Raw genomic sequence first — 18504 nt, 5'->3', positions numbered from 1 at the left:
ATCTCCCCCCCTCCCCCCCCCCCAGATCCACCATCCCCAATTTTCAGCTACCAGCAGCTTTTATTTTGCACCGAAACAAACACAGATGCAACAACAGTCCTGGTTCTTGCTGGGGGAGGTTCCTGTGCCCATAGGGAGGGGACAGCCACCAGCCAAGGCGGGTGCAGAGGGACTCCATTCCACCCCCAGGTGATGCACAACCACTGTGATGAGCTGGACAGTGCTCAGCAGGCCAGGCCAGCCCTCACACAGCCTGTGGTGGGGGAGCAGCCGAGTGCTGAGGGGGGGAAGCTGTGCCCGGCTCCAAGAGCAGGTCAGCTCTGCCCAACCTCCTCCCAGGGGGCCCCACTCAGGGACACAGCCCAGAGAGGAGCACAGGGAGGGTGGAGGGGCAGGACCAACACCCCCAGCCCTGGGGGAGTCGGGGAAGGCAGAGCTGGGAGCCCCCTGCTCTGGAAGCACAGGATGCTATGGGGAAGTCATGAACCCAATGGGGGTGTGGGACACCATGGCTGTGGGGACAGGCAGGGCCAGCCCTGGACTGAGCACAGTGCAGGGGGTGCAGACACCCAGGGCCCACCACAGCAGCCCCCTGGCCCCAAACCCACGTGGCTCACGGTTGGCTCTGCCCCTTCCTCCTTCGCACCACCCGAGCTGGAGCACAGCAGCTCCCACCCCTCATGGAAAAGGGTCCCATGCCTGGGATCAATACGGACCCAGGGAAGGTGCTGGTTTGGGAGTGGGAGCCCCAGTGGCACCCAGGGCACGAGAGGATGGACAGCACAGCAAAGGCGACGGGCACACCGTGAGCGCCGGGCAGCAAAGTGACTGGGCAGCTCTGGGGGCTCCTGAGCGGACAGGAGGGACCCGTTTTGCCCCTCAGGGACAGCACAGAGGGAGCAAACCGGGTGCCAGGCCAAGCAGCAGCAGTGCCAGCAGGACGTGCCGGGCACGGGGCCGAGCGGGGCTCGGCGTTAAGGCGATGGTGGGGCTGCCTCGTGCGGGCAGCGGCCTCTCCGGGGCCGTGGGGCCTCTCCAGCATCTCATGGTCCAGTCTCGGGCATGTCCAGGGTCCCCTTTGGTCGGTGGCCGGGTCAGAGCTCCTCTCCTCCCCCTGCCCACCGTCAGGACCTGCCCTCACCCCTGGCAGGGTGGGGAAGGGCGAGGGGGATGCGGGGGCCGTGGACGCAGCGAGGACGGAAGAGCTCGGGGGCTCGGAGCCAGTGGGGCTATTTGGAGACCTGCAGGGCTGTGACCACCGGCTTCATCTTGAAGTACTGTTTAAACCTTAACTTTGCATATCTGCCAAGAGAGAGAGGGACACACCTGAAGGGCTTTGTCCCCCCCAGCCTCGTGTCCCCCGGCCGTGGCACGGAGGGACCACCGGGATCCTCTGGCTCCAGAGGTTTAACACCGAGCTGTGCTGAGAGCAAACGGGGTGCACTCACCTTAAGAAATTAAAGTCTATGGTAGAGTATTTAGCCTGGATCAGGCCCCAGCATGCCCAGAGGAAATGGGATGCCTGCAGCAGACAAAGCAAGGATTAGGAGCGGGCACGGAGATGAGTTTCTCGTGCCTCTCCTGGCCCAGCCCCAGAATTCCCACTGCTGTGATGACAGGAGGGGTGGGGGGGGCTGGCCCACACCTGTATTTTTGTACCCTCCAGAGGCTGGTCCCAGCTGGAGGGAGGGATGGCAGCAGGAAAGATGCTGAACACAGCGTGCTCAGGGTACCAGCCCCTGCGCTTGCAGGAATGTCCCTCCCGCCAGGAAACCAGATGACATTTTGCCCTAAGTTTCCAGAAAATTGGCTCAGACTGCCCATGGCAATTACCAAAGAGGATTTCCTCATGTCTGGCCTCTCTGAAGGGATGTCCAAGGCCATGGCTATCAGAGGCACATTGTCCCTTGGCACACGTCGGTGGGGCTGCAGGCAGCCAATGCTGTCTGTGACCTTTCCCAGGGGCTCAGTGCCTCTGAGGTGCTGCCAGGCTCTTTGGGGCAGTGTGCCCTCAAACTCCCAGGCTGGTACCTCCACCCCCATCCTCCCCAGGTGAGCTGCAAGCCCAAGAGCAGAGAAAACCCCATCCCCTGGGCTGCATTTTCACCCCTCGTTCCTGGGTTCCTTCCCACCTCCACCACTCACCAAGGAAAACTTGTTCACTTGCACATAGAGAGTCTCCAGCTCCTCCTTGGACACCCCAGAGCCGCCTGGGTCCCCCTGGGTGAGCTGTTTGTAGGCCTGCAGGTAGGAGTGCAGCCACTGCAGCTGGGTCTCCTTGCTGGGGTAGAGGCCATAATCCACCTCCTTCACACCTGAGAGGGGAGGGGGGTCAGTGGGGGCACGGGGGTGACAGGGAGGGACTCTCCACGGCCAAGTGATGTGGCCACGGGGCTCTTGTCATGCACAACCAGGTGAGCAAACCCCAGGTGTGCACAGACCAAGGATGGACTGCTGGTTCAAGGCACCACCCAGACTTATGGTCAAGAGCCAGGCTCATGGAGGAATTGCATTCCAGATGTATCCAGATGCCCAGCACCAGCAGAGACACCCACCCTCCCTCACACATCACTCTAACCATGGGCATCCCCATTTCCCACCACGGGACTGGGGGTACAACTCCCCCCTCCACCCCCAGAGATGGGGAGATCTCATTTCCCACCACGGAACGGGGGATACAACTCCCTCCTCCATCCCCATGGATGGGGAGACCCCAGGACAGCCACTGCCAGTGCTGGGAGAACCTTTGGTGCAGGGAGAGGAGCTCAGCTCACCTGCAAACTCGTTGAAGTGGTTCCCGATATCAAAAGCCTGGTAGTTGTACCCGGTGTACTCGTAGTCTATGAAGCGAACGTGCTCTGTGGGGGCACAGACAGGGGCTGTGAGGGGGGGGACGGAGGTGACAGCCCCCGGGGGGGGGTGGGCGAGGGACAGACCCCTCGCTGGGCACGGAGCTGCCGCCACAGACCTCGCGTCCTGTCGTAGATGATGTTCTTGCAGAGCAGGTCGTTGTGGCAGAGCACCACGGGGGAGCCCAGCTGGGACAGCGTCTCCTTCATCCAGGCCAGCTCCTGTTCCAGCGTCTCCAGGCTGGGCACGTCCTGCTGGAGGCTGGGGAAGGGGACGGGTGCAGTCACTGCTGCTCTCGGGGAGCCTCGCTGGGGGCAGAGGGGCGGCTTCCCCTGGTGCGTTTGGTAAACGAGCCCATCGGTGGCACAAAGGAGGGCTAACGAGGCTGCGTTTGGCTGGGAGGGGGCAGCTTGGCTGCCTGGTACCGGGGGAGCCTGGCAGACACCACGGCCTGGCCTCAGCCCTTCCTTTCTCCCTAAACCACCGCATCCATCCCCCAAATTCACCCGACCTGCCACCGAACCGCCCCAGCGCTCACTCCTCGAACACCCGACTAACCCCGAGGCAACGGGAATGTTTTGGACTCTGCCAGGGCACGTAGCCTCCCAGTAACCTCAGGAGTCTCAGTTCCAAGAAGAGAGCTCGTTAATGATTGCCTAATTGGCTGCACGGAAGGCACGGGCTTGGGTAAAGTCTGCCTGCGGCAGGGGGAGTGCTGAGAAAAGCCCTGCTGCCTCCTGCCGCAGGTTAATGATTGGCTTGCTTTGGGGTTCATTCACCTGCTCCGCCTCTTGGGGCTGCCCGAATCCTTCCCAGACACCCCAACACTCACCTGGGGTCAACCCAACCTCCCAGAAATGGGATGAACTGGTTTGAAGTGGGAACTGGCTGCTTTAATCTACGCTGGGTTTCAAGTATTCATCACCAGCTCACCCCAGCTGCTCAGATCCCCACCTTAAGCACGGCCTGAGCTCCAGCTTATTCTGGGCTTAAATTCCAAGGAGAAGGATGAGGATTAGTACAGCAGGTGGGAGGCCATGGCTCTGGCTGGATCCTGCCTGGATGCTGCCCAGACACATCCCTGAGCTGCCTCTGCTCTAACATGGCAAAAATCACCTGCAGACTGGCAGGAGGAAGGTGCTGGAGGTGCCTCCATCCCACCTGCTTTTAGGGTTCAAGGAGGGATCGTGATCCAGAAGTGGCCACGTGGCCAGATCCAGCCCCAAAACCATCCCCAGATTCCCACAGAGGCTTTACCTGCACAGACTTAGAGCTGGGTGGGCAGCGGGTGCCCAAGCCAGAGCCTGGCTCTTTGGGATCCCTCTGCCTTTACCTGGGGTTGGATACCTTTAGGCTGAGCTCTGTCTTCACGAGGGTGAGGTATTTGTGCAGCTTCTGCCAGAGGATGGGCTTGGGGAGGCTCCCGTTGGCGTGGATGGCGTGGACTCGGGCCATCTCCTGAGCCACCAGCCTGGGGGGAGCACAGGTGAGGGGTGAGAGGTGTTCTGAGCAGCTCCCAAGAGGAGAGCACTCCTCAAAATCCCCCTCAGGACATCCCCAAAAGACCCTTGGGATGTGTTGAGGGGGATTCCCCAAAAAGAGTGTTTAAAGACCCGGGGTTAAGCACAGCTGAAACCCCCTTCCACGTCAGCAATCAGCCTCTGGAGCATTTCAGACAGCGTTCACCTTTCCAGGGCAAGCTCAGCCCCAAGCTGTGGCTCCCAGGAAATCTCCACTCGCCAAAAGCTGACGCTTTAAAGGGCTGGTGACAAACCCAGCTGCCCATTCATCCCCCAGCACCACCCAGGACTGCACACACAGCAATGCCCCAGCACTGCTCCAGAGCCACAGCAGCGAGGGGAGAGCTGGAAACAGGGAGCAGCACCAGAGGAGCGCTGATCCCACCATCCTGGGGCTCCCCGGAGGAGGACACGGGGGGCCCTCCCACCCACCTGAAGATGTGGGGGTCCCGCACGTGGTCGGGCCCCAGCGCGATGCCCGGCAGGAACTGGTAGCAGAGCCCGTTCTGGAAGGCGCAGTACAGGTCGGGGGCACAGCCGTGGGCACGCAGCACCTGGAAGTTCCTCAGCTCCGTCTCCCGGTCCACCAACAGCTCCGTCTTCCTGCCGTAGACACGGACCAGCACCGCGTCCGCCATCCCCTCGTCCGTGTAACAGGCCACCAGCTTGTTGGTGATGCCATCCGTGAAGAGCTGCAGGGGGAGAAGGGTGGCCTGCACACCCCTGCCGTGCCAGCTGGGAACAGGGAAACCCCTTCCCACCAGCAGATCCCAGGGAGGAAGTGGCACAGCAGCGGCAGGAGCGGGCAAAGGAAGGCGTGAGGCAGCACAGCTCCCGTGGGAGGTGACACGAGTTTGCAAGGCCTGGAGGCTCGGGGGTGAACAGGGGCTCTGCGGGGGGCCACGGGCACGAGGCTCCAGCAGCACCAAGCTGGTGGCTTGGGTGGAAATCCTGCTCTTTTTTTCACCTGGCAGCTCAGGAACAGCTCAGGAATGGCCGAGGCCAGATGTGCTGCCAGCACTCTTGGCACAGGAGCAGCCCCGGGAATCACTCCCAAAAAACCGGCGTAAACCTTTTGGCACGAAACGGGGGGGGGGGGGGGGGAAAGACCAGCAAGGCAGAAAACAACCCGGAGCAAACACCACCACCACCCCATCCCCTCCTCCGACCCTCCCCGCGGGGCCGGGGCGCTGATAGGCGGGGACGTCTCTGCTGGGGACGTCCCGTGTCACCGGCTCTGACGGCTCCTCGCAGATGGAAAGGGAGTTTTGTTCTCCCGTCGCTCCGGCCTGGCCGCCTGCCCGTGCACATGCCGGGGCTGCTGCCGGGCTCCGCTCCCCATCCCGCCGGGATTTCGGTCACCTCCAGCGCCCCTGAGGGGTTTTTGGGTCTCCGTCACCTCACGGGAAACCCCTGCCCCAATCGCCCCCCTCGCCGTGGAGTGCTCAGCCCCATGCGGTCCCGCTGCCTGCTGCTGCTCCTTGTGGGAATGATTCCTTCCTCCCTCTGGGATGGGGGAGCCGGAGCAGGTGTGATGCTGGCGGAGCAGGAGGGGGGTGAGGGCTCGTGCTCCGGCAGCCGCGGAGCCCGGGGGTGGGATGGATAATTTTAGACATCCCACTCAGCAGCCCACGCTCCCATATAGGGTGCCTATATATAGGGCTCCCCGTGCAGCCTCCCGAGGGGGAACTCAAAGCACTGGAATGAGACCCCCGAAGTCAGACGGCGCTCACGGCCCCTGCTCCACAGCTGGAGGTGGATTTGGGGGGAGCACAGCACGCGGCGAGGCAGCCACCTCATCCTGGGGGGCTGCTGGGACAGGCTGAACCCTCTCAAGCTGCTTTTCCCAGGGCAGATAATCTGTGTTTCTACCATGGTGCCATGCTCAGCCCTCCTCTCCTTGTCCTGCCAGGCCCCAGAGGCTGGAAATTCAGGAAGCAGAGGTGCCGTGGCCCATCCACGCAGAAAGCTGTCCCCTCTCAGCCGCAGGTGAGCGGCTCCACCTCGAGATGCTCAGCAAAGTCCTTGTGCTGCTTTGGTTTTGCTGACCGACGCCCGATCAGCCCTTTCCAGCAGGTTTAACGGGATTACTGAGCCTTATCCCCCCCTGAATTCCAGGCCACTAACTTTGGAGACGCACACGTGGTTCCTCAGCAACCTGCACGCAGGGGCTCGCCTGCTTTGGAGGCGGCAGCTCCTCCAGCTCCCAAGGAATGAGCGCAGCTGCTTGGGAGATGCCTGGTGCTATTCCTTGTGGATCCAGACTGCAGCCACCCTGCTACCAGCCCAAATCCTTCCCTGCTGCAGCTGTGTGACAGCAGGGACGGAGGAAAAGGCGCCTGACAGCGTGTGACTCCACACCAGGAGCTCTGCAGCAATTAAATGCGAAGTGAGAGCCGAGCCCTGTGCGAAAGTGCTGAAGGAAGCAGCAAAATCCAACACCTGGTGCTGCACCTGCTGGAGACCCCTCAGCATGCCCAAAGCACCACCGTGCTGGCTGGCCCAGCACCCCCAGCCTGTGCCAGGCTGCAGCAGGGCAACTTGTTGCCAAAATCAGGCTGAAAAAGTCCAGCCATGCCGGAGTCCTTGCAGGGGTTTGGCTCCGGTCGCTGCTGCTGCTCTTATCTCGGGATGAGGGATGGAGGAGTGTGTGCTTCCCTGAGAGCACAGCGGGCTGACTCACTGGCACAGAGGTGCTTAAGGGATGAGGAGCAGGAGCCCTGGGAAGTGGGCAAACCTGGAGCCCCCAGCAAGGAGAGGGCAGGCAGGGGAGGCCGAGCACCCAGATCCTTCTCCCGGCGTTCCACCCCCTGCCCTGAGCTCCGGGAGATTTTCCCGTGCCACTGGCACAGCCTGGTACAGCCCCTGCAGGCAACTGTGCACCAACACCGGGCAACGAGGTGGTGTGAACCGGGCACAGCTCCAGGGCACCGGGAAAGGGACCGGGAATGCTAATGGGAACCAGCTGAGGACCCTGCACTGCTCCAGTCCCCTCCCCAACGGCTCCTGCAATAGCAGCTGAGAGAAACGCAACGGGAGGGTTTTCCCTCAACCCTTATGATTTTTTTTCCCCCTTTATTTTTAAATTAAAACCACACACACAAGCTGTTGTTGAACACTGACCCCTCCAACGCCTGCAGAGCCTGGATACCAGGGTCCTTCCACAACCACCGAGGGCTGTGCTGGGCGCTGCACAGAGCGAGACATTTCCTGCCCCTACAACTCCAGCTCCCAGCTTCCTGCCTATTGCCATCTGCCCTTTCAGATGGATTTTCCTGCAGCTTCTTGTATTTAATTACACTTGGCTATTAATACATTTTTAATGGCACTCCAGGCACACGGGAAGCATGTGCCTGTGGAGGACACACACACACACACACACACACACACACACACACACACACACACACACGTGCAGACGTTTGAGTGCACCCAGTTCCAGCACCTCCACACTCCAGTGCCCGTCGCCAGGAGGCTGCTGAGGGCACAGACACCACCAGCCTGTCTCACAGGGACCTGGTACCCCTGGGCAGAGGTGAGGAGGGGGAAAGGGATTGCCATGCCAGGCAGGTGCCAGCCCTGCTCTGCCAGCAAAGCCCTGCCAGCTCCACACGGCCAAGCCCTGTCCTGTGCAAGGGATTCAGAGCTGGACTCCAACTCCCACCTGAACTGCAGCTCGGCCCACACAACCCAGGAAAGGTGAGAGCCAAGAAGTCACCCAAGCGAGAGCAGCTCCCAGGAGTAGCTGCTCCTGTGGGCACCCTCCAGCCTTCAGCCCACACCTTGGCAGCCCGCAGGGACCCTGGGGACACACTTGCTCTCACAGTCACCTCTCAGTGGCCACCTGAGGGATCCCTGAACCTTGTAGGGATGTGTGTGATGGGAGTGTCACCCCTTTGCACATCTGATGGGTCCCAGTTATGCTCAGAGAGAGGAGGGGAGAAAGAACCAGAAGTGGGGGGACAGTGCATGACACCCTCCTTGGCAGGTCCTAGAGCCCCCCATGGTGGGTTCTACAGTCACCTCCTGTGGATCTTACAGCCCCCCCGAGTGAGGTCTATTGCTGTCCCAGGGCTGGCCCTATAGCCCCCCACGGGGAGCCCCACAGACCCCCTTGGGTGAACCCTACAGACCCCCTTGGGTGAACCCTGCAGCCTCCCTTGCATGATCCCTACAGCGCCCCTCGGGTAGACCCTGTAACCCCTCAGGGTTGAACCCCACAGACCCCCCAGGGCAGACCCTGTAGCCCCCCAGGGTGAGCACCAGAGCCGCCCCCGGGCGAACCCCTATAATCTCGGGGGACCCTATAACCCCGTACCCACCGCCCCGGCCGGGCTCTGCAGCCCCCCTGGGCGACCCCCGCGGGGGGTGCGGCGGCCGGTTCTCAGGGTGGGGGGGGGGTCTCTGCGCAGGGTGTCGTCCCCCCCCGTACCTTGGTCTTCACCCTGGCCGGCTCCCAGCCGGGTCTCATCTCCCGCACGATCCGCAGCGCCCCGGGCAGCACGTCACGCTCGTCCACCGCAATGCCGAGGAGGGGCACGGCGGGGGTCCCGCCACCGCCCCCCCGCTCCGGCCCCGGCCCCGGCCCCGGCCCCGGGCAGTCGGGGCAGCGGGCGGGCGGTGCGGCCATGGCCAGCTCCGCGCTGCCGGAGCCGCGGCCCATGTGCCGGGGGCTGCGCGGGGAGGAGCCGCCCGCCGTTGGGAAGCCATGAGTCACCGGCCCGCCTCCCGCCCGCCTCCCCGCCAGCGGCAGCGCCCGCCCGCACCGGGACCCGCCGGCGGACCCGCATCCCACCCGCACCGAGACCCTGGCAGCGGACCCGCATCCCACCCGCACCGAGACCCTGGCAGCGGATCCGCACCCCACCCGCACCAGGACCCTGGCAGCGGATCCGCACCCCACCTGCACCGGGACCCTGGCAGCGGATCCGCACCCCACCTGCACCGGGACCTGCCGGCGGATCCGCATCTCATCCGCACCGGGACCCACCGGCGGACCCGCATCTCACCCGCTCCACAGCGGGACCCGGCCGCGGACCCGCATCCCGCCCGCACCGGGATCCCGGGCAGCGCACCCACCCCGATCCACCCCCGGCCGGGATCGGGACCGCCGCACCTGCTGCCGGTGCCCTCCACAACCATCCCCGGAGCCCCTCAGCCATCCCAAGGGGCCCTCAGCGGCATCCCGGGACTCCGCTGCCCTCATCCCGGATGTCTCCCCCATCCATTCCCGGAACCCCTGAGTCATCCCAGGGGACCGGGCTGCAGCCGGTGCTCTCCACCTCAGTGCCTCCCCGTCCATCCCCTGAGCCCCTCAACCATCCCGGGGGCTCCACCCAGCCCCCCGCTCCATCCCTTTGGGAATAAAAAGGATGAGGATGCCACGCACGAGAGGAGCTGGCAGCACCCAGGGCTCCAGGCGGGATGTATCCCATCGGGATAACCTCTCCAGCCCTGCTGCCATCGTGCCCACCAAGTGCTGACCTCCCACAAATTTACGGCTGGGCTGAGGAGGGGTTTGGTGGGTAAAGAGAAAGCAGAACTCGCCCAGTGGCGGAGCCCCCGCAGCCCCTGGACACGGCTCCAGCCCGGCTTCATTATCAGAGGAAATGACAACAGCACACGGCTGGGAGCAGAGAATGCCCCCTCCAAAGTTTACAGCTGGCTGCGGCTGAAATCAGCTAAATGGACCATGGAGACCTGGGGAAAATCATTTAAGGAAGGGGGGGAAAAAATCCACCAGCCGTGTCCCGTGTTTCCAAATATAGAGCGAGCTCTGTCAGTGTTAATAGGATGGGCATAATTGCTCCCGCGCTTTGCTGGGTTGAGCGCGGCCTAATTGCTCTCCCGGAACGATCTAATCCGGGCCGTGGCGGGTTAGTGGTGCCTCGCAGCCAGGGCTGCCGCTTCCACCGGGAAATTGCCCCTGGAGCAGGCGATTAGAGCTGTTAATGGCCTGGCTTCAGGGGCCGCGGAGCAGCACCACAAGCGGCCCCGGCGTTTTTCCTCCTGCTGCTTGAAACAACCGTGCTGAATAGGAATAGAACTGGATCCACAAAAACATCCTATTTCAGGCCAGCCTGAGCGTTTTCCAGCTGAGGGCTCTGGCAGAAGCCAGCGTGGGGGCTGAAGTCACCCGGCACATTTACAAGCTCACATCCACTGCAGTCTTCTCCACACCAGAGCCTTTGTGGTGTAGAGGAGGGCAGAGGAGGCTTAGTTATTTCCAAGTGGAGCTTCTCTGTAGTAGGAAGGAGAGGGAGGCTCTTTCCACCATCTCTGTACATCCAGGAGGTTGTGGAGAGGCCGGGCTGTGGCTCTAGCGCTGACCTGAGCAGATCCCCCCTTGCTGAGGGTCTCCAGGCAGCTCTGCCCTCCCTCCTGCCCCTCCCTGCCTGGGCTGCCACTGCTCCCAGCTCCTGGGGTTTCCTGTGCTGATGAGCAGCTGCCTGGAGCTCAGGAAATGCTGAATGAAAGGGAGATACTGTGGTTGCTGGGGCCCCTTCCCTGCACTCCCAGACCCCCAAGAGGAGCTGCCACCGCTCCCCTCGCCCCCGTGATGGAGCAGTGCTGCAAAGGTGATGGGGAGAAACACATCACACGTTTGGGTACATTGAATTTCCCATCTCTGGAGACCCAGGGTCGTGCATCCCAACATTAAGAGGTTTAAATGCTATGTGGCTGCAGAGGCTCCCCCAGGAGGGACAAACATCCGCTCAGCCACATCCTCTCCGCTCCAAGACTGCCGTGGGGCAGGGCAGGGAATGAGGATCCGTGGAGAGAGGGATGGGAACGGAGCAGAGGCTGCAGCATACCTGGCTGGAAAGGTCACACAGCAACCACTGCTTCGGTGCCATCCCTCTCCCAAACATCCCTGCAGCTGAGAGGCAGCCCTGGGAATTCATCAGCCCTGGGAGCTCATCAGCACTGGGAACTCATCAGCAATCACTGCTGGCTGCAGAAAGGAGGGTGAGAAGCTTCTGTGAGGGGCTGCACTCCCATGGGGAGACACTGACTCGCTCCAGGCCCTGCTCAGGAGCCCAAACTCCCCTTTCCAGGCACCTTTCCCAGCACTCAGCTGTGGACACGGCCCTCACAGCACCCGAACTGGTCAGACTGGGGGGGTGGGAGAGCACTGCACAGCCCTTGGCTTTGGGCAGCACTTGGATTTGCAGCTGCTGGGCTGGAGCTGGAAGTGCCGCAGCTCTCCCGCAGACCTGGAAATGTCAGCCCCCAGCTGGGAGCACTGGTCTGTCCCTCCTTCCAGGCCAGCTGGCACTGGGCTGGCAGCTCTAGGGGGATCTCTGCACGCAGCCAGGGCAGAGACAAGCCTCTGGTTGTTGGCTGGAGCCAGCATGGCCATGGAAACAGGCTCAGGGGCAGCAGAGCCACCTTCCTTCTGGGACAGACCAAGGAGCCATGTCCAGCCCTGTCCCTGTCCCCAGGGGTGCAACCAGTGGTCCTGATCCCCCCTGGGAAGGCAGGTGGAGGCTTGAGCAGCCCACACAGCATCTCATCTCCTGCAGAAAGAGCTTGTTTGCTGTTGGCAAAGCCCCTGATTTGCCTACAGGTGGCTGCTGTGGCAGTGGCTGGGAGGGTGTTGCACTCCTATGAAGTGGAGGGACATAAATGCAGCGCTGGGTCCTGGCAGAGGAACATTTGCTGTGCAGTTCCCTTCATAAAGGTGTCTGACCTCTCCCCTCTGCAAGAACAAGCCTCCACTCACTGTCCTGTTGCTCTAAGTTGTTTAATATCAAAGTCACGGGGAGGGGTAGGGTTAACACCAGCTAAAACTATCATTAAACACAGATTATTTTCCTTCCAATTAAAGAATCACAGGGACTGGTAACAGACGATCCCTGCTCAGCCTGCGGGCCCCTCCACGCCAGCAGCGATCCCCTGCGTGCTGGTTGTACCATTGCACATCATCCTAAAAGTCCCTGGAGGAGCAGCTCCGGACGCAGGATCCCGCTTGGATTCCCAGGCTGAGCACTCACCAGGATGATGTGCTTCGGGCTCAGCCCTCCCTTGGCAGCAGAGGCTCCCGGGAAGCGGCGCGGGGGTTTGGGAGTGGGAGAAGGCAGGGTTTGCAGTTGCTTCAGTGAAGAGAGAGGAGGTGGCTGAGCGGGAAGGGAACTGCTGTTCTCTTTTGCACTCCAAATCGCTGCTTCCTGGTGGTTCTCCTGCCTCCAGGCTGGTTCCCCCCATCCTCTCCCAGCCCCCTGGGCTCAGCGGGCCGTGGCGAAGCCGATGCGGTTGTTGCGCCGGTCGAATTTGGTGTAGTAGTGCCTGATGAAGCTGGCACCCAGGATCCAGAGGGGACCAGCTGGGGGTGGGATGTCCAGCCCTGAGAAAGCCACCACGCAGATGTCCTCCCCGTACTGGGATTGCTGCAAAAGGGAGACCCCAGTGGTGACGGCGGTGCCAGGAGGGAGATCCAGAGGGAGGGACGGACCCCCAGCTCCACACCCTCTGCTTGGAAGGAGCTGGGAGGGATATTCCAGCTCAGGATGCTCCGGATCATCTAGTCCAGCTCCTGGCCCTCCACAGGACAACCCCAAAAATCACAGAACATGCTGAATTGGAAGAGACCCACAAGGATCATTGAGTCCAACTCTTAGCCCTGCACGGGACCATCCCCAAGAGTCACACCAGGGGCCTGGGAACACTGTCCGAACACTCCATGAACTCTTGGTGCTGTGACCACTGCCCTGGGGAGCCCATTCCAGTGCCTGATCACCCACTGGGGGAAGAACCTCTTCCTAAAACCCAACCTCCAGGGAGGAGGATCCCTGTCTGTCTCTGCTCTTTGCTGCTCACCCCAAATCTCCCCAGAACCACCCAAGGGAGCAGCCACAGGTTGCTCTGGCTCATATGGACACCTCTGCCCAACAAGAGGGTTTGGGGAAAACAAGGAGCATCATTCTGGGGCTCATTTTAGGGGAGCCAGGAGGGCGCAGCTTACCCGGAGGACGTAGGCTGAGCCGCTGAGCGCGTAGACCTTCCCCCCCAGGTGGAAGGAGATGTTGGGCAGCTGAGGCACCTGGTCACAGTCCACCACGTACTGTGGGAGGAGGAGGTGGCCCTGAGCCCACTCCCTGGGGCAGGGGTGGACTGTGGTACAGGTGTGTGGGGGGGACTCACCTCTCCCTCGGCCACCTCGGCCGCCCCGATGGCTTTCATGAGCACGGACACGGGCCCGGCGGGGCCGGTGATGTAGGAGGCCCCTGTGTCCACGGCCACTGAGCAGCCTTCCTTGCAGAACAAGATTTCAGCCCCTACAGACACCCTGGAGTGGGAGGGAAGCCCCTGAATATCCCATGGTGATGCCACGAGTGCTCACAGGAGCGTGACATCTTTCTCCAGGGAGCTGTGGCCAGGCAGAGCATGTGCTGCTCCCATGGGCTCTCCAGCAGCCCTGGGAACCCTCCCTTGCAGCTTTCCCGGTTGGAAAGCTAAGCTTTGTCATGTGCAGGGTTTGTTTATTTTCCTTCAAACAAAGCAGAGTTGTTTCAGCGCCTCACACTCCTCCTGCAGGGCTAAAGGGGGTTAAACTCTTCCTCTGCAGCTTCCAAGTAGGATCAGCCCACGGTGCCACCCCCTCTGCATTCCCAGCTCTCCTGGCTCCTTACTGAGTGTGGAGAAGCTGGAGGAGCCAACCCCGCTCCTCCCCAGCGGGGAGAAAGCATCCCCCAGCAGTGCCAAAGGAAAGCTCGGCTCCATGGACCACCTTCCCGGGCTGCCAGCCTGACATCCCCCCCTCCCACAGCCACGGGGGTCCCTGGGATGCACCCTTGGCAGTGCTGGGCTAAAGGGACCCAAGGATCCCAGAGGTCTTTCCAGCCTAAGTGATTCCATGATTCCGTGGCTCCCGGTGCCGTGCAGGGGCTGTCCCTGCCCTCACCCCTTCATGCTGATCTGCCAGTAGCCGCTCTTGCTGACGTTCAGGTAGTGGAAGTCCCCGGTGTAATAGGCTGGGTCGCTGCCTCCCAGGATTATCTCCCCCCCGGGTTTCAGAGGAGCATTCCTAGGGCACAAACCACAGTGGAGCGATTCCCCCTTGGCTGCTGCCCCCGAAAAACCAGCCAGGAGGGACCAGCCACGGCCACGAGGCTCTGCTGGCCCGGTGAGAAGTGGTGGAGAGCAAGCTGGAGCAGAGAAACCCCGAGTCAGCTCAGGGGGGTGGGAGGGGGGGGCGCATGCAGGGGTGTCCCAGCAGGTCTGTGCTGGCTCCCGAGGGGAGCAGGAACGTGGACAGAACCCAGCCAGGGCATCTGCAGTGTGTGAGCTGGAGCAGGGCTGGCCTGGGGCTGGCAGGGGCAGCGGGGGCTGTGCCCACCCCGGGGCACACAGGAGCTGTTAGTGGGTGCCATCAAGGGTGCTCGTGCTCTGTGTCTTCTTACTTGGAGGCTCTGCAAAGAGAGGGATGCTCCGTGAGGCTGTGGACTGAGGGCACCCATGTCCCCAGGGCACACAAGTGGCACCCAGATGCCAGTGGCAACCTCAGCCCCTCCCTTAGGCTTTGTTTGTTATTGATGCAACCTTTGGCTGAGGTCAGGAGGTACCGTGTCTGATTTGGGGGTGTGTTTGAGAGTCTGTCACTGCACAGTGCCAGGCTGTTGTGTCTGGGGCCTGGGGCAGCATTCCTGCCCTGCCAGGGTGTGTCCTCCCACTGCTCCAGTGGGTTTTGGGGATGCTGGGAGGAGGGGTGCTGGAGCACAACCCTTTGGGGCAAGAAATGAAAGGAGGTTTGGCTGCCGGTGCAGGTTTTTCTTCAATAGATTCTTTTGGTTTGTTTTGTTCTTTTTTTTTTTTTTTTTAAATTTTGCCAAAAATTAACCAAAATCACCAAATTAACTAAATCCCCTCCTGGCTGGGATTGCTCCAGCCCCACTCACAGAGCTGGTGACTCTGTTCAATCCGACAGTGACGGAGGAGCTGCTCCCCCTCAGCACTCCCTGCCCAGCAGCTCCAGACAAACCTCCACCCTGCTCTGCCTCCTGTGCTGCCTCATTCCACCCCAGCTCCTCCAGGCATCCTCCACGGGCTCATCCCTCCCACCCCACATCCCACAGCCCCAGCCACAGCTCTTTCCCAATCCCAAGATGCCAATGTGGTTCTGATGCCCATGCCCCCAAAACCAACCCCCCCCCCAGCTCCCCACGGGACCCACCGGCTGTAGTAGACTGAAAACACGTCCTCCTTGAGGATCTGCTGGGACAGGATCCTGTCGAAGACGGGGGTGATGCCGTCGATGGCCTGGCTGGGGAAGCCCATCCCCAGCACCCCGTCAAACCTGGCGAAGATGAAGGGGAAGGCGGGAAGCGCCGTGGCCTCGGCGAACACCTGGATGATGGGAATGTCTGACACCTGGGGAAGGGCACGAGGGTCCTTGCAGGGAGCTGGGAGGGGTGAAATCCCCCCCAGAGAGCCCCCAGCGTGTGAGCAGCTCCTTGTGAGTGCCAGCCCCCCTCACCATGACGATGTCCTGGCTCAGGAAGCCCTTGACGCTGCCGCTGCCGTAGCGGATGGCGAAGCCGGTGCCGTTGGAGATGTAGGTCCGGGACTTGGAGGAGTCGTAGCGGCTGTGGGAGACTGGGCAGAGGGAGAACGTGCATCAAAGGAGGTGAGAGAGAGAGGGCTGAGCGTCTGTGCTCCCCCGGAACGTCCCCTGTGTGATGATGAACCCACCGTGCCCCGGTGCCAGGGGACTGGGCAGCAACAGGCAGAACCCCCCGTGCAAAGGGCTGCCGAAAAACCAGACCCCCACACCGGCCCACCCCGAGCAGCCCCCGAGGTGGAGGGACTTGCCCCCCTTCACTGAGCCCAGCCTGGGGGTGTGGGGTCAGTCCTGGCCCCGGCCGTGCCCCCCTACTCACCACAGGCGCTGTAGAGGGGGGAGCACTTGTAGGACGGCACCCACAGGTTGGCCGAGCCCGTGTCAAAGACCACCTTGAAGGTCTGCGCGGGGGTCCCGATGCTGATCTCGCCGAAATACTGGGTCTGGAAGAGGCACAGCACGGGGGGGCATCACTGGGGGCACAGCTCGGGCAGATCCGAGCCAGGGGGGATCCGTGAGGTGACACCGGGGTGACAAACCCCCAAGAAGGGAGAGACTCACGTCCAGGTAGTTGGTGAGGAGGGTGGGAGCCGTCCCGTTCCTGGGACCGGCCCCGCCGCCGCGCCTGCCCTGGCGCAGCTCCGGGAACACGTCCCACACCTTCACCCCCATCTCCTGCAGCGTCTGGCGGATGGAGGGCATCCTCCGCAGCGCGATCCTGCGGGGGCCAGGACAGGGCTGGGGGGGCTCAAGGAGAACATCCCCCCCCTCCCCAACTCCCTGCCACCCGCACCCCGGCATTCCCGCCTCGGGAACTCCAGCCGGGTGGCTCTAGATGGCAGCAGCTCCCCGCAGCACCCCGGCGGGTCCCGCTCCCACCGCACCCGCACGGCGGGGATGCGCCCCAGCCCACCCAGGGCAGGGACCCCACGGCGGGTGGGGCTGCGGGAGGAACCCACCGGCCCCCGGCAGCCACCCGCGGGCTGAGCCCAGCCCCACGCTGGGGCAAAATGCTCCATCTCGGCATCCTTGGTTATTTGGGATTCGGGGTGCTCCCGAGCCGTAGAATTACTTAGGTTGGAAAATACCTCCGGGGTCATCGGGTCCAACCATTAACCACGCGGTGCTGGAGTGCAGAGAGGAAGAGGAGCGAGGAAGAGCAGGTGCAGAGCAGCAGAGGAGGAGGAGGAGGAAGGGGTTTCCCAGCGTGGCTGAAGCAGGAGAGCCCCTCACCCTCAGCCCCAGACCCCAGAAAAGAGGGGAGACAGCAGGACCCGGCGCCATGTGGGCCACACACAGTCCTGCTACCTCTGCAAAGCCTGGGCTGGCAAGGGGGCAAAGCTGGCACCCCAGGTCAGGGCCAAGAGCAGCAGGTACTGCTGCACCCTCCTGCTGTGTCCCACTGGCATCCTGTCCTCCAGGGCAGCCTCCTGCTGTGCCAGCAGCTCCTTCCCATCCCAGAGGGGACGATGCTTTTATAGCCCGGGATTCTCCTCCCCTGGCTGGGGGAGGGCTGGGAATCCCACGGGCAGGTGGCTGTGACCCTCCCTGCCGAGGGTGGCACATCCAGGAGCCCCCCCGTGCCCGGTGGGAAGAGCTGGCAAGGGGGGCTGTGCAGAGCCGGGAGCGCTGAACCCACATTCCTTGGGGTTATTTGCTCCCTGTCAGCAGTACCAGGGCATGTGCAGGGCACAGAGACCTGCTGGTGCCAGCTGGCAGAGCTGCTGGGGGGTGCTGGTGGTGACACAGGTCTGGCCAGGGAGATGTCCCACTCTGCAGAGGAATAATGGGGTTTTTCCCAAAGGCCTGGGGGTGGGAATGGCAAAGGACACTCAACCACAGCCTCTTTGGCCATGGAGACACCAACTGCAGACCCACAGCCCCCTGTGCCCTTCCAGGGGCTGCTCTGAGCACAACCAGGGGAACCCTCCCGGCTCCATTAAACCAGTGAGGGAGCAGAGCCCCGGGCGGAGAACAGCACAACTCATTGCACTTGTTACATATGATACTAAACCAAGGGGCAAACCCAGCCCTGCCCTGTGGTTTGGAAGGGAGATGCTGCTCTAAACCCCTCAGTGTGGGGACTCCTTCATACCCTGGCCCCCAGGTCGATGTGTCTCCCCCCTGGCAGTGCCCAGTCCAGGGCAGTGGGTGCTGGATCAGCCCCGTGGCTCCCAGCCCAGGGCTTGACCTCGGGGAATCTCGGTGGGAAATGACTGCCAAGGCAATAAAAAACATTCTTGGAAGAACCCTAACCACACACCACACACTTGCCCCTGCCCCGAGACCCCCAGCTACACAATCCCCCTCCTGTGGAGGATGGGATTTGTTTAGGGCACCACTGTCACCCTTGTCCAGGTGCTGGAGGGGGCAGTGAGGAGAACAACCCAAACAGCTTCCCCCCAAAACCGGGGCTTAAACACCTCCCTGCCCTGTGGGACTGTGGCTGCCAGGGGAATGCTGACCCTGGCAGGCCCCGAGGGCTCAGCCCCGCGGGTCCCACCCCGCTCCCCCAGCCCTGACGTCTGTTCCCACGCCGGCCCCCAGCCCTGCGTCAGCGGGGCAGCCTCGTGC

The 18504-nt window shown here is 62.4% G+C and overlaps 2 protein-coding genes across 2 annotated transcripts; both read right to left on the bottom strand.

Annotated features, from left to right (window-relative positions):
* Positions 1–40: 40 nt before the first annotated feature.
* ETNK2 (ethanolamine kinase 2) lies at positions 41–9080 on the bottom strand. The gene is given in 9 exon segments (XM_027747027.2): positions 41–1302; positions 1449–1522; positions 2146–2315; positions 2775–2858; positions 2969–3111; positions 4184–4321; positions 4803–5062; positions 8803–9050; positions 9053–9080. Coding segments are annotated over 9 exon segments (1218 nt in total). The 3' UTR covers positions 41–1229.
* Positions 9081–12335: 3255 nt separating this feature from the next.
* Positions 12336–16641, bottom strand: REN (renin). Its single transcript, XM_027746992.2, has 9 exons — positions 16492–16641; positions 16250–16373; positions 15847–15965; positions 15544–15740; positions 14774–14782; positions 14275–14397; positions 13515–13659; positions 13336–13434; positions 12336–12760 (listed from the first exon to the last, which is right to left on the bottom strand). The coding sequence occupies exons 1-9, from the start codon at positions 16630–16632 to the stop codon at positions 12599–12601; spliced, it is 1119 nt and encodes a 372-aa protein (XP_027602793.2). The 5' UTR covers positions 16633–16641; the 3' UTR covers positions 12336–12598.
* Positions 16642–18504: the final 1863 nt, after the last annotated feature.

The sequence above is a fragment of the Pipra filicauda genome, unplaced genomic scaffold (assembly GCF_003945595.2).
Source record: "Pipra filicauda isolate LSUMZ 115617 unplaced genomic scaffold, ASM394559v2 scaffold264_size1072897_pilon, whole genome shotgun sequence".
NCBI classification, from domain to species: Eukaryota; Metazoa; Chordata; class Aves; order Passeriformes; family Pipridae; genus Pipra; species Pipra filicauda.
Note: the sequence above shows the minus strand (reverse complement) of the source record. Positions and strands in the feature narration are given on the sequence as shown.

Excerpts from the sequence above, each read along its gene's own strand:
- REN (XM_027746992.2), bottom strand. The coding sequence starts at position 16,632 with ATGCCCTCCATCCGCCAGACGCTGCAGGAGATGGGGGTGAAGGTGTGG. Across the intron at positions 13,660-14,274 it reads TGGCAGATCAGCATGAAGGG|GGTGTCTGTAGGGGCTGAAA; the intron begins GTGAGGGCAGGG and ends CTCCCACTCCAG. Across the intron at positions 13,435-13,514 it reads CCGAGGTGGCCGAGGGAGAG|TACGTGGTGGACTGTGACCA; the intron begins GTGAGTCCCCCC and ends CTCCTCCCACAG.